This window comes from Schistocerca cancellata, chromosome 3, assembly GCF_023864275.1.
Source record: "Schistocerca cancellata isolate TAMUIC-IGC-003103 chromosome 3, iqSchCanc2.1, whole genome shotgun sequence".
Taxonomy (NCBI): Eukaryota; Metazoa; Arthropoda; class Insecta; order Orthoptera; family Acrididae; genus Schistocerca; species Schistocerca cancellata.
This window is the reverse complement of record NC_064628.1, coordinates 103,870,697-103,890,023: the sequence shown is the minus strand read 5'-3', so window position 1 is coordinate 103,890,023 and position 19,327 is coordinate 103,870,697. Positions and strand designations below refer to the sequence as shown.

The following is a 19,327-nucleotide window of genomic DNA, read 5'->3' as shown; positions in this document are numbered from 1 at the left end:
TTCATAACCAATAGATTGTGGTCAGAGTCTACCCCTGTAAATGTCTTACAATTTAAAATCTGGTTCCTAAATTTCTGTATTACCATTATGTAATCTACCTGATACCTTCTAGTATCTCCAGGATTCTTCCATGTATACAACCTTCTTTCATGATTCTTGAACCAAGTGTTAGCTATGATTTAAGTTATGCTGTGTGCAAAATTCTACCAGGCGGCTTCCTCTTTCATTTCTTATCCCCAGTCCATATTCACCTACTATGTTTCCTTATCTCCCGTTTCCTACTATCGAATTCCACTCACCCATTACTATTAAATTTTCGTCTCCCTTCACTACCTGAATAATTTCTTTTATCTCATCATACATTTCCTCAATTTCTTCGTCATCTGCAGAGCTAATTGGCATATAAACTTGTACTACTGTGGTAGGCGTGGGCTTCGTAACTATCTTGGCCACAATAATACGTTCACTATGCTGTTTGTAGTAGCTTACCCGCACTCCTATTTTTTTAATTCATTATTAAACCTACTCCTGCATTACCCCTATTTGATGTTAGTGGACTATGGCAGCAGACGACCGAGGCGAGTCTTTGCTAACAGCGCGACATATCTGCAATGTCTCTCCGAGGCTCGTGACAATATTAGTTAGACCCTAGACGACTGCAGAAAACAGTGGCCTGTTCACATGAGTCCCGATTTCAGATGGTAAGAACTGATGACAGCGTCTGAGTGGGGCGCATACGCCATGAAGCCATGGATGCAAAACATGCCACTGGTGCATCCATACTGGTGAGGGCCGTGTTTTCATGGAATGAAGTGTATCCTCCGGTCCAATTAAACTTTGACTGGGAATGTTTATGTATGGCTACTTGGACACCACCTGCAACCATTCATGGACTTCATATTCCCAAACAAAGATGGAATTTGTATGGACGACAATGAGCCATGTTAGCGGGCTACAATTGTTCGAGATTGCTTTGCGGAACATTCTGGACAATTCGAGCGAATGATATGGCCATTCAGGTCGCCCGACACGAATCCCGTTGAACATTTAAGGGATTTAATCGAGAGGTCACTGCGTGCAGAAAATCCTTTCACCAGCAACGCTTTGGAAATTTTGGAGGGCTGTAGAGGCAGCACAGCTCAGTATTTGTGCAGGGGACTTGTTGAGTCCTCGCCATGTCGAGATGACCCACTACACCTGGCAAAAGAAGGTCTGAGTCGGTCTTAGGGCGGATCCCATAACTTTTGTCACCTAACTATACAATCTACACTCCTGGAAATGGAAAAAAGAACACATTGACACCGGTGTGTCAGACCCACCGTACTTGCTCCGGACACTGCGAGAGGGCTGTACAAGCAATGATCACACGCACGGCACAGCGGACACACCAGGAACCGCGGTGTTGGCCGTCGAAAGGCGCTAGCTGCGCAACATTTGTGCACCGCCGCCGTCAGTGTCAGCCAGTTTGCCGTGGCATACGGAGCTCCATCGCAGTCTTTAACACTGGTAGCATGCCGCGACAGCGTGGACGTGAACCGTATGTGCAGTTGACGGTCTTTGAGTGAGGGCGTATAGTGGGCATGCGGGAGGCCGGGTGGACGTACCGCCGAATTGCTCAACACGTGGGCCGTGAGGTCTCCACAGTACATCGATGTTGTCGCCAGTGGTCGGCGGAAGGTGCACGTGCCCGTCGACCTGGGACCGGACCGCAGCGACGCACGGATGCACGCCAAGACCGCAGGATCCTACGCAGTGCCGTAGGGGACCGCACCGCCACTTCCCAGCAAATTAGGGACACTGTTGCTCCTGGGGTATCGGCGAGGACCATTCGCAACCGTCTCCATGAAGCTGGGCTACGGTCCCGCACACCGTTAGGCCGTCTTCCGCTCACGCCCCAACATCGTGCAGCCCGCCTCCAGTGGTGTCGCGACAGGCGTGAATGGAGGGACGAATGGAGACGTGTCGTCTTCAGCGATGAGAGTCGCTTCTGCGTTGGTGCCAATGATGGTCGTATGCGTGTTTGGCGCCGTGCAGGTGAGCGCCACAATCAGGACTGCATACGACCGAGGCACACAGGGCCAACACCCGGCATCATGGTGTGGGGAGCGATCTCCTACACTGGCCGTACACCACTGGTGATCGTCGAGGGGACACTGAATAGTGCACGGTACATCCAAACCGTCATCGAACCCATCGTTCTACCATTCCTAGACCGGCAAGGGAACTTGCTGTTCCAACAGGACAATGCACGTCCGCATGTATCCCGTGCCACCCAACGTGCTCTAGAAGGTGTAAGTCAACTATCCTGGCCAGCAAGATCTCCGGATCTGTCCCCCATTGAGCATGTTTGGGACTGGATGAAGCGTCGTCTCACGCGGTCTGCACGTCCAGCACGAACGCTGGTCCAACTGAGGCGCCAGGTGGAAATGGCATGGCAAGCCGTTCCACAGGACTACATCCAGCATCTCTACGATCGTCTCCATGGGAGAATAGCAGCCTGCATTGCTGCGAAAGGTGGATATACACTGTACTAGTGCCGACATTTTGCATGCTCTGTTGCCTGTGTCTATGTGCCTTTGGTTCTGTCAGTGTGATCATGTGATGTATCTGACCCCAGGAATGTGTCAATTAAGTTTCCCCTTCCTGGGACAATGAATTCACGGTGTTCTTATTTCAATTTCCAGGAGTGTATATTGGCATTAAACTCGTCATTCGCATCAGCTACAGGCCACAGAATGCTGTGGAGAGACATATCTGTGCAACCCAGTGAGAGCGAGCGTTCCATGGACACATATGTGCGTCTCACCCACTTGCACACATGCTGATAACTTCCTCTGCCCATAGAACTGAGCTATAGTGTGATATACAGTTCAACGTGAACCCTCGAACCACAGTGCAACTATGCATATTTCGTACATGCAAATCACTTCCAAATATGAAAAGTATGAGATAAATATTGTGGGATTGACTAGGTGCCAAACCCATGACCTTTGGATCAGTAGTATAGCTCTCAACCACTGGACTACCAAACCACATAAGAGGATATTAGTACCGTATTAATGCTGTTAAATTAACATTAGGTGATAATATCATGGATTGTGTACTAATAGTATAACTCTCAAGGTTAAAAAAATTATCACTCGAAGTGAAATGGATGACGAATATGCTAGTAATTGCAATGTTTTAAGCGTCTGGAACCTCGTCATCAGGCTATCGACCAGTGCTGCCCCCGACACCCACTGTTTGTGACTATCCAGATCTCCATTCCGACCTCCATCAAGATGGGTGGTTGGTCGTCTTTGTCTGGACCTCAGGTCACGTTGGGATCCCAGTGAACAAATATGCTGACCCGTTGGCCACGTTAGCAACCAGATCGGCGACTTCGGAGTTGGGGGTTCAGAACTTGGCCTGCAGTCGACTCTCCACCATCAGCTGAGCACCAATTGGTGTGCCCTGCTTTCTCCAAACAAACTGCAAGAAATAAGCCACCGTTCCATGTGGCAGTCTTCCCTTCGTGCTTCTCACAGAGAATATGCCATTCTCTGTCAGCTTCACATTGGCCCCACTTGGCTGACCCACAGCCACAGCCTACAACATGAGGATTCACCCCACTGTCGGTGTGGTGCCAATCTGATGGGTGTCCACATCCTTCTGGAACGCCCTAATCTGGCCACTGCACAGTGAAACCCTAAACCTGCAGATACGCTGCCTCTGGTGCTAGTGGATGACGTCAGAGAGGCTGATCTGGTTTTACGTTTTACCTATAAAGTTGGTTTCTACTCCTCTCTGTTGAGGTCACAATGGCATCATCAGTCGCTTGAGGGTTGGAGGGGTACCCCCTCCCCTGCTCCGACCCAGGAGATGGTCGGTGATCCAGCCTGGCTTTTGCCCTTCCCACCTCTCAAGTCATTATTCTTCACTCATAAATCGTTGGTTTACTGTCTCGTTGGTGCTATTGTCTTTCCTGACGTTTTATAAACTTGCCTGTTTTGCTAGGTTTTATTGTGATAGTGGAGGGAGAGGAAACGCCAGTCGCATGCAGAGGGTGCACCTCCCGCATGACATGTTTTGGGTGCCTCCAGCTGTTTTCTGAGTGGAGCAACACACCTACATTCTCCCTCTTACGCGTCACTCACTTCTGCTTGCTTCTACTCGTATCTTTTGGTTTTATTGATCCTCAGTTACAACAGGTTCATCAGGGTTTGCCTTCTGCATCCTTCCACTCTGAGGACACTTCCCGGCTTGACACATAGAGGATGGACCGACTGATAACCATGTAGTTTGGTCTCTTAAACCCCATTAATCCTACAGACAAGGGACATCAGAGTAATAAGTAAAAATAGTAATTCGGTTTACTATAAAAATCTCTTTCAGGAATTAAAGTTTATAATAATATCATGGAGCACATTTAATAATCTTTTATCCACATTAAGAAAACGTCAGTTGGTAGTCCCCTAAAGTTCTGGTTATGATTACAGAGCATGAACAAACTGGAAGTAAGATATAGCAGGAAATAACAAATGGAAAACTCAAAATAAAATTTTCTTCCCGGGAATAAATATGTGCCGTAAAATGCCGGAGGAAAATAAGAGGACAAATAAAACCAATAAATTTATCAAATACATCATTACGCTATATACTATATTTTCCTATAGAATTGAACACTAATGGGTAGAAATGTGTCATAAATTAATAGTAAAAAATTGATTCCACAACATACTGTCACAATGTAATACATCGTACTGCAATATCTACATCTACATCTCAATCCATACTCCGCAAGCCACCTGACGGTGTGTGGCGGAGGGTACCTCGAGTACCTCTATCGGTTCTCCCTTCTATTCCAGTGTCGTGATGTTCGTGGAAAGAAGGATTGTCGGTATGCCTCTGTGTGGGCTCTAATCTCTCTGATTTATCCTCATGGTCTCTTCACGAGATATACGTAGGAGGGAGCAATATACTGCTTGACTCCTCGGTGAAGGTATGTTCTCGAAACTTCAACAAAAGCCCGTACCGAGCTCCTGAGCGTCTCTCCTGCAGAGTCTTCCACTGGAGTTTATCTATCATCTCCGTAACGCTTTCGCGATTACTAAATGATATTGTAACGAAGCGCGCTGCTGTCCGTTGGATCTTCTCTCTCTCTTCTATCAACCCTATCTGGTACGGATCCCACACTGCTGAGCAGTATTCAAGCAGTGGGCGAACAAGCGTACTGTAACCTACTTCCTTTGTTTTCGGATTGTATTTCCTTAGGATTCTTCCAATGAATCTCAGTCCGGTATCTGCTTTACCGACGATAAACTTTATATGATTATTTCATTTTAAATCACTCCTAATGCCTACTTCAAGATAATTTATGGAATTAACTGCTTCCGGTTGCTGACCTGCTATATTGTAGCTAAGTGATAAGAGATCTTTCTTTCTATGTATTCGCAGCACATTACACTTGTCTACATTGAGATTAAATTGCCATTCCCTGCACCATGCATCAATTCGCTGCAGATCCTCCTGCATTTCAGTACAACTTTCCATTGTTACAACATCTCGATATACCACAGCGTCATCCGCAAAAAGCCTCAGTGAACTTCCGATGTCATCCACAAGGTCATTTTTGTGCGTAGCAACGGTCCTACGACACTCCCCTGCGGCACACCTGAAATCACTCTTACTTCGGAAGACTTCTCTCCATTTAGAATGACATGCTGTATTCTGTTACCTAGGAACTCTTCAATACAATCACACAATTGGTCTGATAGTCCATTGCTCTTACTTTGTTCATTAAAAGACTGTGTGGAACTGTATCGAACGCCTTGCGGAAGTCAAGAAACACGGCATCTACCTGTGAACCCGGGTCTATGGCCCTCTGAGCCTCGTGGACGAATAGCGCGAGCTGGGTTTCACACGATCGTCTTTTTCGAAACCCATGCTGATTCCTACAGAGTAGATTTCTAGTCTCCAGAAAACTCATTATACTTGAACATAATACTTGTTCCAAAATTCTATAACTGATCGACGTTAGAGATATAGGTCTATAGTTCTGCACATCTGTTCGACGTCCCTTCTCGAAAACGGGGATGACCTGTGCCCTTTTCGTTTCGGTTTCCTCTTTTTGTTAAGATAAATATCTAGTACCACTTTAAAAAGAATCCATGGAGCATAAACAAGTAACTAATTTCACCACAGAGCCTAGAGAAAAAGATGCAATGCGAAAGTACAGTGTAATGCACGTGACATATAGGAATACATCGATAATAATAATAATGCACTCTTATTATAGCGACTGAAACGGTAGTGATATGTGAAATGTACTACGTATCTGTCGCTATTGAAAAACCAATCATAAATTCTAAAAATAATTTAACTTCTTATACAGGGTGTTACAAAAAGGTACGGCCAAACTTTCAGGAAACGTTCCTCACACACAAAGAAAGAAAATATGTTATGTGGACACGTGTACGGAAACGCTTACTTTCCATGTTAGAGCTCATTTTATTACTTCTCTTCAAATCACATTAGTCATGGAATGGAAACACACAGCAACAGAACTACCAGCGTGACTTCAAACACTTTGTTACAGAAAATGTTCAAAACGTCCTCCGTTAGCGAGGATACATGCATCCACCCTCCGTCGCATGGAATCCCTGATGCGCTGATGCAGCCCTGGAGAATGGCGTATTGTATCACAGCCGTCCACAATACGAGCACGAAGAGTCTTTACATTTGGTACGGGGGTTGCGTAGGCAAGAGCTTTCAAATGCCCCCATAAATGAAAGTCAAGAGGGTTGAGGTCAGAAGAGCGCGGAGGCCATGGAATTGGTCCGCCACCACCAATCCATCGGTCACCGAATCTGTTGTTGAGAAGCGTACGAACACTTCGACTGAAATGTGCATGAATCACATGTTGTGTCGTACTTGTAAAGGCACATGTTCTAGCAGCACAGGTAGAGTATCCTGTATGAAATCATGATAACGTGCTCCATTGAGCGTAGGTGGAAGAACATGGGGCCCAATCAAGACATCACCAACAATGCCTGGCAAACGTTCACAGAAAATCTGTGTTGATGACGTGATTGCACAATTGCGTGCGGATTCTCGTCAGCCCACACATGTTGATTGTGAAAATTTGATCACGTTGGAATGAAGCCTCATCCGTAAGGAGAACATTTGCACTGAAATGAGGATTGACACATTGTTGGATGAACCATTCGCAGAAGTGTACCCGTGGAGGCCAATCAGCTGCTGATAGTGCCTGCACACGCTGTACATGGTACGGAAACAACTGGTTCTCCCGTAGCACTCTCCATACAGTGGCGTGGTCAACGTTATCTTGTACAGCATCAACTTCTCTGACGCTGACATTAAGGTTATCGTCAACTGCACGAAGAATTGTCTCGTCCATTGCAGGTGTCCTTGTCGTTCTAGGTCTTCCCCAGTCGCGAGTCATAGGCTGGAATGTTCCGTGCTCCCTAAGACGCCGATCAATTGCTTCGAACGTCTTCCTGTCGGCACACCTTCGTTCTGGAAATCTGCCTCGATACAAACGTACCGCGCCACGGCTATTGCCCCGTGCTAATCCATACATCAAATGGGCGTCTGCCAACTCCGCATTTGTAAACATTGCACTGACTGCAAAACAACGTTCGTGATGAACACTAACCTGTTGATGCTACGTACTGATGTGCTTGATGCTAGTACTGTAGAGCAATGAGTCGCATGTCAACACAAGCACCGAAGTCAACATTACCTTCCTTCAATTGGGCCAACTGGCGGTGAATCGAGGAAGTACAGTACATACTGACGAAACTAAATTGAGCTCTAACATGGAAATTAAGCGTTTCCGGACACATGTCCACATAACATCTTTTCTTTATTTGTGTGTGAGGAATGTTTCCTGAAAGTTTGGCCGCACCTTTTTGTAACACCCTGTATACTGAAAATAATAAGTGTCTTTTCATGGTGGATGAAACCAGTAATAAAAAAAATAGCTACGCACATGTCGCCTATGTAGCCAAACAGTAACCCCAGGGCGACTCCAATAATCTGTGAGAAGAACAAGACGTCGTTGACGGCCTGGCGGTTGTCGCACACCCAGTTCATCTGTGACGTCACCGTCAGGGAGAACCACGTGTCGTCGTACTCCCAGCCGTGCTGGCACTTCACAGGTTCCCTGCTGCCGCCGAAGTCCGTCACATAGCTCTGGTTGTACATCAGGCACTTGCTGAACGAGGCTCCTTCCCTGTAACAAGCAGGAAATAGCGGTAGGGCATAAGAGAGGAGCTCACTGCGTACTCACGTGGCGCGAAAACAGTGATGATGAGGCGCCATACTCCGAAGAGCGTAGGGAACGATGCGGGACGTCTGCACCGCTGACTAGACAAGGTGCTAGCGGAGGTGCTTTGCCATTGCCTTCCTCCAACCATAATGGGGATGAATGATGATGATGAAAACGACATAACATCCAGTCATCTGGAGGCAGGGAAAATCCCTCACCCCTCCGGGAATCGAACCCGGGACCCCGTGCACGAGCACGCTACTGCAAGACCACGAGCTGCGGACCGAAAACAATGAAAAAATAAATATACGATATAATTACATCCAGACAAGAAGAGAGATTCTTAATATTACTGAAGAACTTTTTGTCGTGTCATATTAACACGCTATTGTTTTGCGACCTACAGTTGTCTGTTTACGCTGTGAAATGCACAAAATGTTTTGAACACCGGTACATGCAAAAATGTAAATTTGGACAGAGATAGGCTCTAGCTTGGGTCCAACCACTAGCAACTGAACATATTTCTTAAGTATACAAAGTCTCAATATTAATAGTGATTTTCTTTTTTTTTTCAGTCCTCGTACACGACGTTTTTCAGGGGAGCTTAAGAACACGCATGTAGTAAATGGCCATTCCCCTGTGGTTGAGTTGATGGAGCAGGTTCAAATTCTTCGCAGCGCAAGCAAAATGGTTCAAATGGCTCTGAGCACTATGGGACTTAACATCTGAGGTCATCAGTCCCCTAGAACTTAGAACTACTTAAACCTAACTAACCTAAGGACATCACACACACCCATGCCCGAGGCAGGATTCGAACCTGCGACCGTAGTAGTCGCGCGGTTCCGAACTGAGCGCCTCAACCGCTAGACCACCGCGGCCGGCGCAGCGCAAGCAATCGGAATTCGAATCATAATCGCGGACTAACGCGCCACGAGAAATAGTGCCTTTACAGTGGGTGCAGCATCATTTCTTCTGCACGAATGTAGGTATCTGGCGGACGACATGAAATTTCTGACTCGGTATGCGGACAGATATCTGAGAAAAGTTATAACAGGAATTACTGGAGCAACAAATGTATTTTATGTACTGACCTAGAAGGGAGATGTTACATCACGAAGCATCGTTCCAATATACAGGATGGTCCGTTGATAGGGACCGGGCCAAATATCGCACGAAATAAGCATCAAAAGAAAAATCTACAAAGAACGAAACTCGTCTACCTTGAAGGGGGAAATCAGATGGCGCTATGGTTGGCCGCTAGACGGCGCTGCAATAGATCAAACGGGTATCAACTGCGTTTTATTTGAAATAGGAACACCCATTTTTTATTACATATTCGTGTAGTACGTAAAGAAATATGAATCTTTCAGTTGGACCACTTTTTTCGCTTTGTAATAGTCACAAACGTATAAGTACGTGGTATCACGTAACATTCCGCCAGTGCAGACGGTGAAACGTCCCCTTTGAACAATTATACATGACTGTCCTTAAACTGACACACAATATTTTTAGCGCAACGCAATCTGACGATATTCATCGACACTTCTTCAATATTTCATCATGAGAAATACGTAGCATAATAAACATTCCTCAACAACATAATACACATCGTCGTCGTAATAATAACATCATAACACCTCAGTCAAATCTCAAAAACGTCGTAGCTTTCTGCAATAATTTCAAACCCTAAAAAATATTCTCTGCTCATTTCAATAGTGTCATCTACCTCAAACGTACCTTAAAAATCATGATCTCATACCAAATACGTCATTCAAAGCTCTCATAGTATCACAATGGTTCTGAAAAAATACGAAGAGTTCACAAAGTACAGACAAAATACAATTTCGTAAGTGTGAAGTTATCCAACTGTGTAATTACGTTAACACCTCTCACTGACGTAGTAAAAAAAAAAAATGTTTCTCTCTCTGTTAAATGATCTGATAGCTGTGTAATTTATGTGTTAGAGAAATATGGTACCGATGTGTAAAGTTGTATAAGCAAATACCATATTAGCTAGGGCTCCTTGTGCTTGCCAAACACATGGTACACAAAGTAAGCGTGCACCCCCCTGAGGATAAATGTAATTACACCCTCGTGTGTTACAGATTACAACAATGGAATGAAATGTATCACGGAAAACCTTTGTATCATTGTACTTCAAATATCTTTAAAAATAAATGATTTAAGTACAAAATCAATCACTCAAATATGTGTCCTGTATCGCTAAATATGCGTCTTGCTGTAAGATAATCTCTGTGGAAGTGTAGTTATTGTCCTCCGAAAGCTAAGTTCTGCAGAAGCCAATCTACTTACATCATGATAAACAAAAGTGAAATGCTTTGTGTATAGATATCGTTTTACGCTTATTGTTGTGATGAAGAAAGTACTGTACTGTAACGTATTGTTGTGCTATGGAAAAGGCTGTCTCATTGTAGCTATACCACAAAAGTTACTACTAAAACATGTTTTACTTTCCAGAATAAAACAGAAAACTGTGCAGATATAAAACAGAAACACCGCAAAAGCAACATTGTAAATTGTCACTCATTAGTAGCGACGTGATAAAATCGTGTAGCTGTCACATAAACTAACCACTATGCCATCTGGTATCTCACTGAAAGTACTTTAAATCCAGAATGTATTTTCAAGTAAACCAAAATGTTGCATTAAAATCTCATTAGCAATATATGTTCTAAGTGTATGAGCCTTATAGTCGTTACGTAATCGTGCAACTAACAAGCAAGAATGTACACACACAGTAACACTGTGTCGTCTGTTCACTATAACAATGCACTCGTAACTACTGTCTAAATATGTATCCTAGGTTCTAGATTGGATAGTTAACTTCAAACACTGTTGCATGTTAACAGTTTCTAAGTCCAACAAAGCATACTGGTAATGTAAAGTGAAAAGTTATATGGCAAAGACAAAGTTAAAAAGCAGATTATCTTTCAATAAACGGTTTTACATGTGAAATGTGGTGTAAACCTTTACTCTTCCTAGTATGCAGAGTTTCAGCTTCAGTGGAATTATCATGTGGTACATGGTACATCAGTAAATAATGCTAAAATTTTTCTCAAGGTTAGCGTCTATGTAATTTTTCCCTGAGCCAGCCAGCGCACGTGGCTGCCTGCGGTGCGAGTCATTGTCTGTCTCTTTGTTGGCGTGCGTCGTTATTCGGATTAGGAGACCTAACTTCTACAAATTCACCTTGTCGAGACTGCCCTGCTCTGTTTGATCCCGCCAGTTCTGATGGAATTAAGGTATGTCGTTTTGTCGGTAGTTTACATAATTTCTTGTTTGTCGGTCATGTGGTGGAGAATTTCTCCAGGAATCGTAACTGCGTGGTGAACCGTTGTGTCTGAAGTTATTCTGTCTCCCTTGATAATAATTGTTTTGGTTTCCATATTTTCTGTTTCTATGGTTATCTCTGTCATATTCATAATTACAGAAGTGCAATCTTTCTCTGTAACTACACTCCTGGAAATGGAAAAAAGAACACATTGACACCGGTGTGTCAGACCCACCATACTTGCTCCGGACACTGCGAGAGGGCTGTACAAGCAATGATCACACGCACGGCACAGCGGACACACCAGGAACCGCGGTGTTGGCCGTCGAATGGCGCTAGCTGCGCAGCATTTGTGCACCGCCGCCGTCAGTGTCAGCCAGTTTGCCGTGGCATACGGAGCTCCATCGCAGTCTTTAACACTGGTAGCATGCTGCGACAGCGTGGACGTGAACCGTATGTGCAGTTGACGGACTTTGAGCGAGGGCGTATAGTGGGCATGCGGGAGGCCGGGTGGACGTACCGCCGAATTGCTCAACACGTGGGGCGTGAGGTCTCCACAGTACATCGATGTTGTCGCCAGTGGTCGGCGGAAGATGCATGTGCCCGTCGACCTGGGACCAGACCGCAGCGACGCACGGATGCACGCCAAGACCGTAGGATCCTACGCAGTGCCGTAGGGGACCGCACCGCCACTTCCCAGCAAATTAGGGACACTGTTGCTCCTGGGGTATCGGCGAGGACCATTCGCAACCGTCTCCATGAAGCTGGGCTACGGTCCCGCACACCGTTAGGCCGTCTTCCGCTCACGCCCCAACATCGTGCAGCCCGCCTACAGTGGTGTCGCGACAGGCGTGAATGGAGGGACGAATGGAGACGTGTCGTCTTCAGCGATGAGAGTCGCTTCTGCCTTGGTGCCAATGATGGTCGTATGCGTGTTTGGCGCCGTGCAGGTGAGCGCCACAATCAGGACTGCATACGACCGAGGCACACAGGGCCAACACCCGGCATCATGGTGTGGGGAGCGATCTCCTACACTGGCCGTACACCACTGGTGATCGTCGAGGGGACACTGAATAGTGCACGGTACATCCAAACCGTCATCGAACCCATCGTTCTACCATTCCTAGACCGGCAAGGGAACTTGCTGTTCCAACAGGACAATGCACGTCCGCATGTATCTCGTGCCACCCAACGTGCTCTAGAAGGTGTAAGTCAACTACCCTGGCCAGCAAGATCTCCGGATCTGTCCCCCATTGAGCATGTTTGGGACTGGATGAAGCGTCGTCTCACGCGGTCTGCACGTCCGGCACGAACGTTGGTCCAACTGAGGCGCCAGGTGGAAATGGCATGGCAAGCCGTTCCACAGGACTACATCCAGCATCTCTACGATCGTCTCCATGGGAGAATAGCAGCCTGCATTGCTGCGAAATGTAGATATACACTGTAGTAGTGCCGACATTGTGCATGCTCTGTTGCCTGTGTCTATGTGCCTGTGGTTCTGTCAGTGTGATCATGTGATGTATCTGACCCCAGGAATGTGTCAATAAAGTTTCCCCTTCCTGGGACAATGAATTCACGGTGTTCTTATTTCAATTTCCAGGAGTGTATTATTACTCTGCCAGTGGTTGTCATATGGGTGGTGTCTGTTTTGGTCACGATTTGCGTTGTAAGAATAGAATTGTCGTGTCCAGTTATTGTTTCTGTTGTCACGGAATTGTGATGGATGTGACCTGTAGTGATTGTTTTCCTGTTTTCGCATCCCGCAACTGTCTGTGTCAATTTCTAATTCTTGTAAGAGTCCCTGAAAAGCTTCAATGTCGTCTTTGCAACGCTCTGCCAAAATAATATTTCGTAAATGTTCAGGTGATTTGATTAAGCAAATGCGGATGAGTTCTGAGGGGCTGTATGGGTTTGACAGGTACTGATTCTTATGCAACATGTCTTCAAAATATTTGACAAGACTGGAAAATTCAGATTGTTCAAAGTGTTTCATCATCATGATGCTATGTTTTACTCGGTCTTGTGTAGCTTGAGACCAATATGCTGAGAGGAAGGCATGGTAAAATTCTCCTTCACTGTGGCAATCGTGAATGACCGATCGCATTATTACAGCTGATTCATTCTCTAAGTAGCCACACATAAATTCTAATCTGTGCTCTAATGACCAGTTGGGAGGAAAACAATGAGAGAATTGATGGAGCCACGCTTGTGGATGAATGTCGTTGCCAGAATTCTTAAATGTTTTAAATTTACGTGTAGTAACGAACAGCCTATAGTCAAAATCATCATGTCGGCGAGTCGCATATCGGTCCCTGTTACGTCGTTTCGGCGGTTGCATTTCAAAATTCGGTGTACCTTGCCAATTTCTTTCATAATTTCCGAAGTGCCCTGAGTTATTATTTTGTGGCTGTTCCGTATTTCTATGTCCCTCTTCCCGTACTGGAGCGCGAGTGACCTCTGAAATACGTAATTCTTGTATTACCTGTTGTGGGGCGGCGAATAACTTGTGAAAATTAAAATAACTGTATAAATGCTTGCAATACAAATGTTTGAATGTTGAATCAGTTTCAGGCTTTTACAATGTTGTTAATGCTGTCTTTCGCCGTTCTCAACACTGGCTCTCTATTTACTTTTTAGCACCCAGAAAGTGATTTAACAAAACGTGAAGCCTGTAATTAGAGTTCCTAGTGTCCACTTCATCTGAGAACACCATTATAGCTGCAGCTTATAGCTCTGAGGAATTAGGAGATTGTCCGGGATTTCTAATCAAAAACGATTTTCCAAAATAGTTGAGTATATTCTAAAGTTCACTGATACAAAACACAAGTATCCCTACAACCTAACTAACAGAGCAGTTCAGAGTCTAATGCGCTAATGCAACTATAAATGTCCGAATTAAATGTTAAAAAGAATGCTCGCCAAAATTTGATGAGAATATTTCATCAAACGCCACGCTAAATAATTGGTAGAATGTCTGTCTCGCGACGGCACGTGAAAATACGACAATACGCAAACTGAAGCTAGATAATGAAAATCACCCCAGAATTAACCCTTCACTTGAAATGATTTCATGGTTCCGCGTATCTCTAGTAACTTACTACGGCACCCGAGGCTGTTTGTAGCAGTGATGCCGAAGCGACGCGACTCCCGACACAGATGTCGTGCTATTCAGCGTCTGGAGAGAACTGGGGCCTTCCTTCCTCGTGCAGCGCTCTTATATATATAGCCGCGGTGCGGACGGCTAAGGGAACGCCTGATCAAATCGGCTCTCCCGACTAGCCGCTGGGCTAGTAACGCACCACTTCAAGTTACATAATAATTTATAGCTTCTTTTGCTGATGGCCGATGAAGCTCTTAATTTAAACGTGCATTCAGCACGCAGGTAAGTATTGATAATAAAATTTTGACGTGGCTAAGTTAAATATTTTGGGCGAGAGAATTAATTAAATTACACTGCACGCAGTAGATGAGCTCTGAACTGGCCCTTTTGAGATCCGCTATCGCTATAATTTTATAGGTATTCAAAAGAAACTTTTCACATCTTCACAGTCATAGCGGACCTCCAACCTATTTAAATCTAAACATCCTAGCCTTATTTATTAGCCTACTTAATCTATCTTGCTTCCTTCAGTTTTGAGACGAAAACCAGAAAATCATGAATTTCCACTAAAGTCTCAATTTGTGAAATCCAAAGTACTGTTTTTATTAAATCATTATGAAAGATGAATCTAAATATAAATTTTGAAGTCTCTAGCTCTTTTCTGTTGCGCCAATGATTATTTTAGAAAAAGTCCAAATTTCGAAAATGGCTGAAGTTATCGAACTGATATTTAACACACATTAATTTAGTATTATTCCTGACATGCTAGAAAAGTTTTAGGTCATTTGCTTGATTTTTAAGGTATTGCGCAACATTTATGACGTCAGAGCTAGTTACAGCAGACTGGCTGGCACACAATGGAAACTGATGTGAATTTACTACAGCGTGAGTAGGCTGCTTCCCTACATCAACCTCTACTTAAATTTTTTGTTTATGAATGTTAATGAATGAAAAAAAATTAATTACAAATAGGGAAGCAAGAGTACAGTTTAACTCCCTATAAAAAATCAAAATTGAAATATAAACAGGTAGAAACATTAAATAAAACTGATTACCTACATTAATTATTTAAATTGTGGGCATGTTCACTGCCTTTTAAACAATGTCATTACTCAAAATTTTAAGCAAAGTCAATGAAATATTTTGGCATACATATTGCCTTAGATAAACAAACACATACGAATTGAAAAATTATGAAAATCTTAGATCCATTAAATACATTAAATACATTTTTACATACACAAATTCAAAGAAAATAACATGATACATAAACAGATGATTATCTCTTAGCAGTCTTTTCTAAACCTGAAAGAAAAGTTCACAAATAATTTTTTACACACGTGGTTGTAGCCGCTTTGGCTGGCGTCCTACACTTCCATTCACAAAGGTAGAGGAGGGGAAGTTGCTATGGTGTGCGTCCTTCACGTTCTCTCTAAATTACATGGGGGAAAGGGGAGGGGTCACTGTGAGTTGTGTCCAAGTCACTCCACGCTTTCACGCAGCTACCAGGCTGCCATTATCTGGTTTGTCCTGTAGAACAAACAAAAAGAGTGCCTCAGACTCTGTTCACTTAACATCTAAGGGTGGGTCACAATGAAATGGGGTTATATACATTTTATCCTTCAATATATTACTGGAACAAAGTTAACAGAACTTTTTCAATTTTACTCTCGTGGTTACTTAATTGTCATAAAATCGGTAAACAAATGGCTCAAAACGCCGTTAGTCACGTACTAGAGAAAATCTATGCTCAAGGCATACAATCATGAATCCTATTTAACATCAATTTATTATTTCTGGGCCGGAACACTGAACCAATGCTCGGTACATTCCTGACAAATCTGCATTTTATTTACTTAACTGACTCATCTTTGATTACCTTATGCTTAGAGATAGTATGCGTATATTTGATTAGTGGTTGTTTTCTCAGCTTCTTTGTACATGTGAGTAACTTTTGGTAATAGTACAGTTCTGAGTGTTCAAAACACACTACGTTTAGTTGACTACTAAATCCATTATTTGGTCCTCTGCTGCTATGTCAGTTCCACATTTGCAATTATGTACTTACTTTGTTGAAGTGTATTTATGCTGAGCTAAAATTAATGTTTCACGTCTGTCAGTATGTTACTTATTTATTTTGCTAGTGTATGTACTTATTTAACACTCACTCTGTTAATATTTAAAGCATAGGATAGCACATTTATTTCATATTCATAGTGTATTGTAGCTGATCAGTTTGTTCACGTGGCAATCCATTTTCACTCGATCGGACGCTGAAACCTCAGGTAGTCTCTCTCAGACCTACCACTAAAATGCATCAAGTAATTATGGACGAGCGTAATGCTAAATTCCTTAAACCTATAGGACACCATGAGCTGCTCTGTCTCATCTAACATAAGGGTACCTATGGTCGCATTCACGCCTCCAACTCATAACCTCAATACGTGTAGGTGTATCCTGTCACACACTACACTAAAATAATGGCCAGCTCCAACCTTATAAATACTTCAGGGACGTGTCCTTCACGTCTCAACCACAAACACTGCTCAATTCTATTACACTGCCTTTCCTTGCTACACCAGGTGAGTTTAATCTTACAACTTATCTGCATATTTTTCCTAACACTAAGCAATCTCTTTTACTATTTCTTAGTTAGCTCTAATGCATACACTAGGTTTCACTACCACTTCAGATCCTGCTTGTATATGAATTCATATATCTCTTTAAATTACTGTTGGTGGACCATTTCCAATAAAACAACACTTGTACTTACCATAGTACCAGAGTTCTATACATACTTGTTACTCAAATACATTGTATCTTAATTACATCATACTTCTCTATTGTTTGTCACTATTAGGTTTGTCACATTAGATATTTTTCTTCACTAATCGGTGGATAGAATGGTTACAGAACTCATGGCTTGATAGACATGACAGAAAATTTTCATGTCTGGAAAGAAGAGGTCGAAATTTTTGTGGATAGGAAAGATGAAGAATGAGTGAGACCTGAAATGGAAAGAAGATCTCACACAGCTGGGACTGCACAGCTGCCACACTGTGTAGAGGTTACAGAACAACCTCCTCCCTACAGCATTCATTAGTTTAATGCTGTATTGATAACCATACCGGAAAATTTAATGTATGAAAGAAGAGGTCGAAATTTTTGAGGACAGGAAAGAGGAAGAATGAGTGAGACCTGAAAGGGAAAGAAGATCTCACACAGCTGGGACTGCACAGCTGCCACACTGTGTAGAGGTTACAGAACAACCTCCTCCCTACAGCATTCATTGGCTTAATGCTGGCTTGATAGTCATGACGGAAAATTTTAGTATTTGGAAAGAAAAGGTCGAAATTTTTGTGGATAGGAAAGATGAAGAATGAGTGAGACCTGAAAGGGAAAGAAGATCTCACACAGCTGGGACTGCACAGCTGCCACACTGTGTAGAGGTTACAGAACAACCTCCTCCCTACAGCATTCATTGGCTACCTATGAATTTCTTTAGGTCGATCACGTTCCTGAGACCTAATAGCTTCTTACTTTTAGGGTACTCTAGCCTATATGCATTGGCATGTGGTTTTCCTATGATCCTGAAAGGTCCTTGGTATACGAACATGAATTTCTTTGTTTCTGCATTTACTTTCTTTGATTTTTCTTTGGGTTTAACAAGGACTAATTGATCTATTTCAAAGCTAGTAGGTACAGCTTTTGCGTTATGACGCTTCTTCCTTTCCAATGCTCTTTTTCTCATATTAGCCCTAGCCTTTAGTTTCTTCTCGTCTGTGGATATTTGCGTTAGAATAGGGAATTCTACCATATCTGCAATCACATTGTGCGGTTCTTGGCCAAACATCAATTCGCAAGGTGCAAAACCAGTTGCATCATGTCTTAAGTTGTTAATTACATTCTCAAAATACTTAATGTGCTCTGGCCAACTTGAGTGTTTCCGAGCACAATAAGTTCTGCAAAGCCTATTCAATTCCCTCATAATACGTTCACTCATATTTCCTTGGGGAAAATACGCAGATATTTTCAGATGTTTCACGCCGGCCTTATCTAGACATTCCTTAAATCTATCAGAAGTAAATTGAGGCCCATTGTCTGACAGCAAATTCTTCGGAACGCCAACGTTCACGAAGAAATCTTTTTCCAACTTTTCAACCAATGTTTTTGCATTTGCTCTTTTGATTGGGTATAGTTTAACATATTTACTGAATCCATCCACAACAACAAAAACATGGGTACAACCACCTCTCGAAGCAGGAAGAGGGCCAAACAAATCACAAGCCAGTAATTCTAGGGTTTCAGTGGGCTCTACTGCATGCATATCCCCTTGTATTCTGGTGTTAGCAGCACGGACTTTCTGGCACACTACACAAGATGCTAGACGCTTGGCCACACGGCGGTACATGTTGTCAAACACAACCTTCTCTTTTAATTTTGCAATGCACTTCTTTGCACCGTAGTGCCCATACCTCAGGTGTACATAGTCGATTAGTAAGTCTACATGTTGTGAGGGAAAGCACAGCTTCCACTCAGAAACACCTATCTTTTTCCTCCTAAACAGAATACCTTTATGCAAACAATAGTATTGCGAAACCTTAGGATAGTTCGCTTTTCCTAAATAGCTCTTCACTAATTTCAGTTGGTCATCTGCATTCTG

The 19,327-nt window shown here is 43.4% G+C and overlaps 1 protein-coding gene across 1 annotated transcript in view; it reads right to left on the bottom strand.

Annotated features, from left to right (window-relative positions):
- Positions 1-19,327, bottom strand: part of LOC126177112 (solute carrier family 22 member 7-like) — a 224,135-nt gene that overhangs the window by 105,181 nt on the left and 99,627 nt on the right. Inside the window, exon 3 of the mRNA XM_049924380.1 lies at positions 7,994-8,236. Coding sequence (XP_049780337.1) covers positions 7,994-8,236 — 243 coding nt within the window. The remainder of the gene's footprint in view (positions 1-7,993; positions 8,237-19,327) is intronic.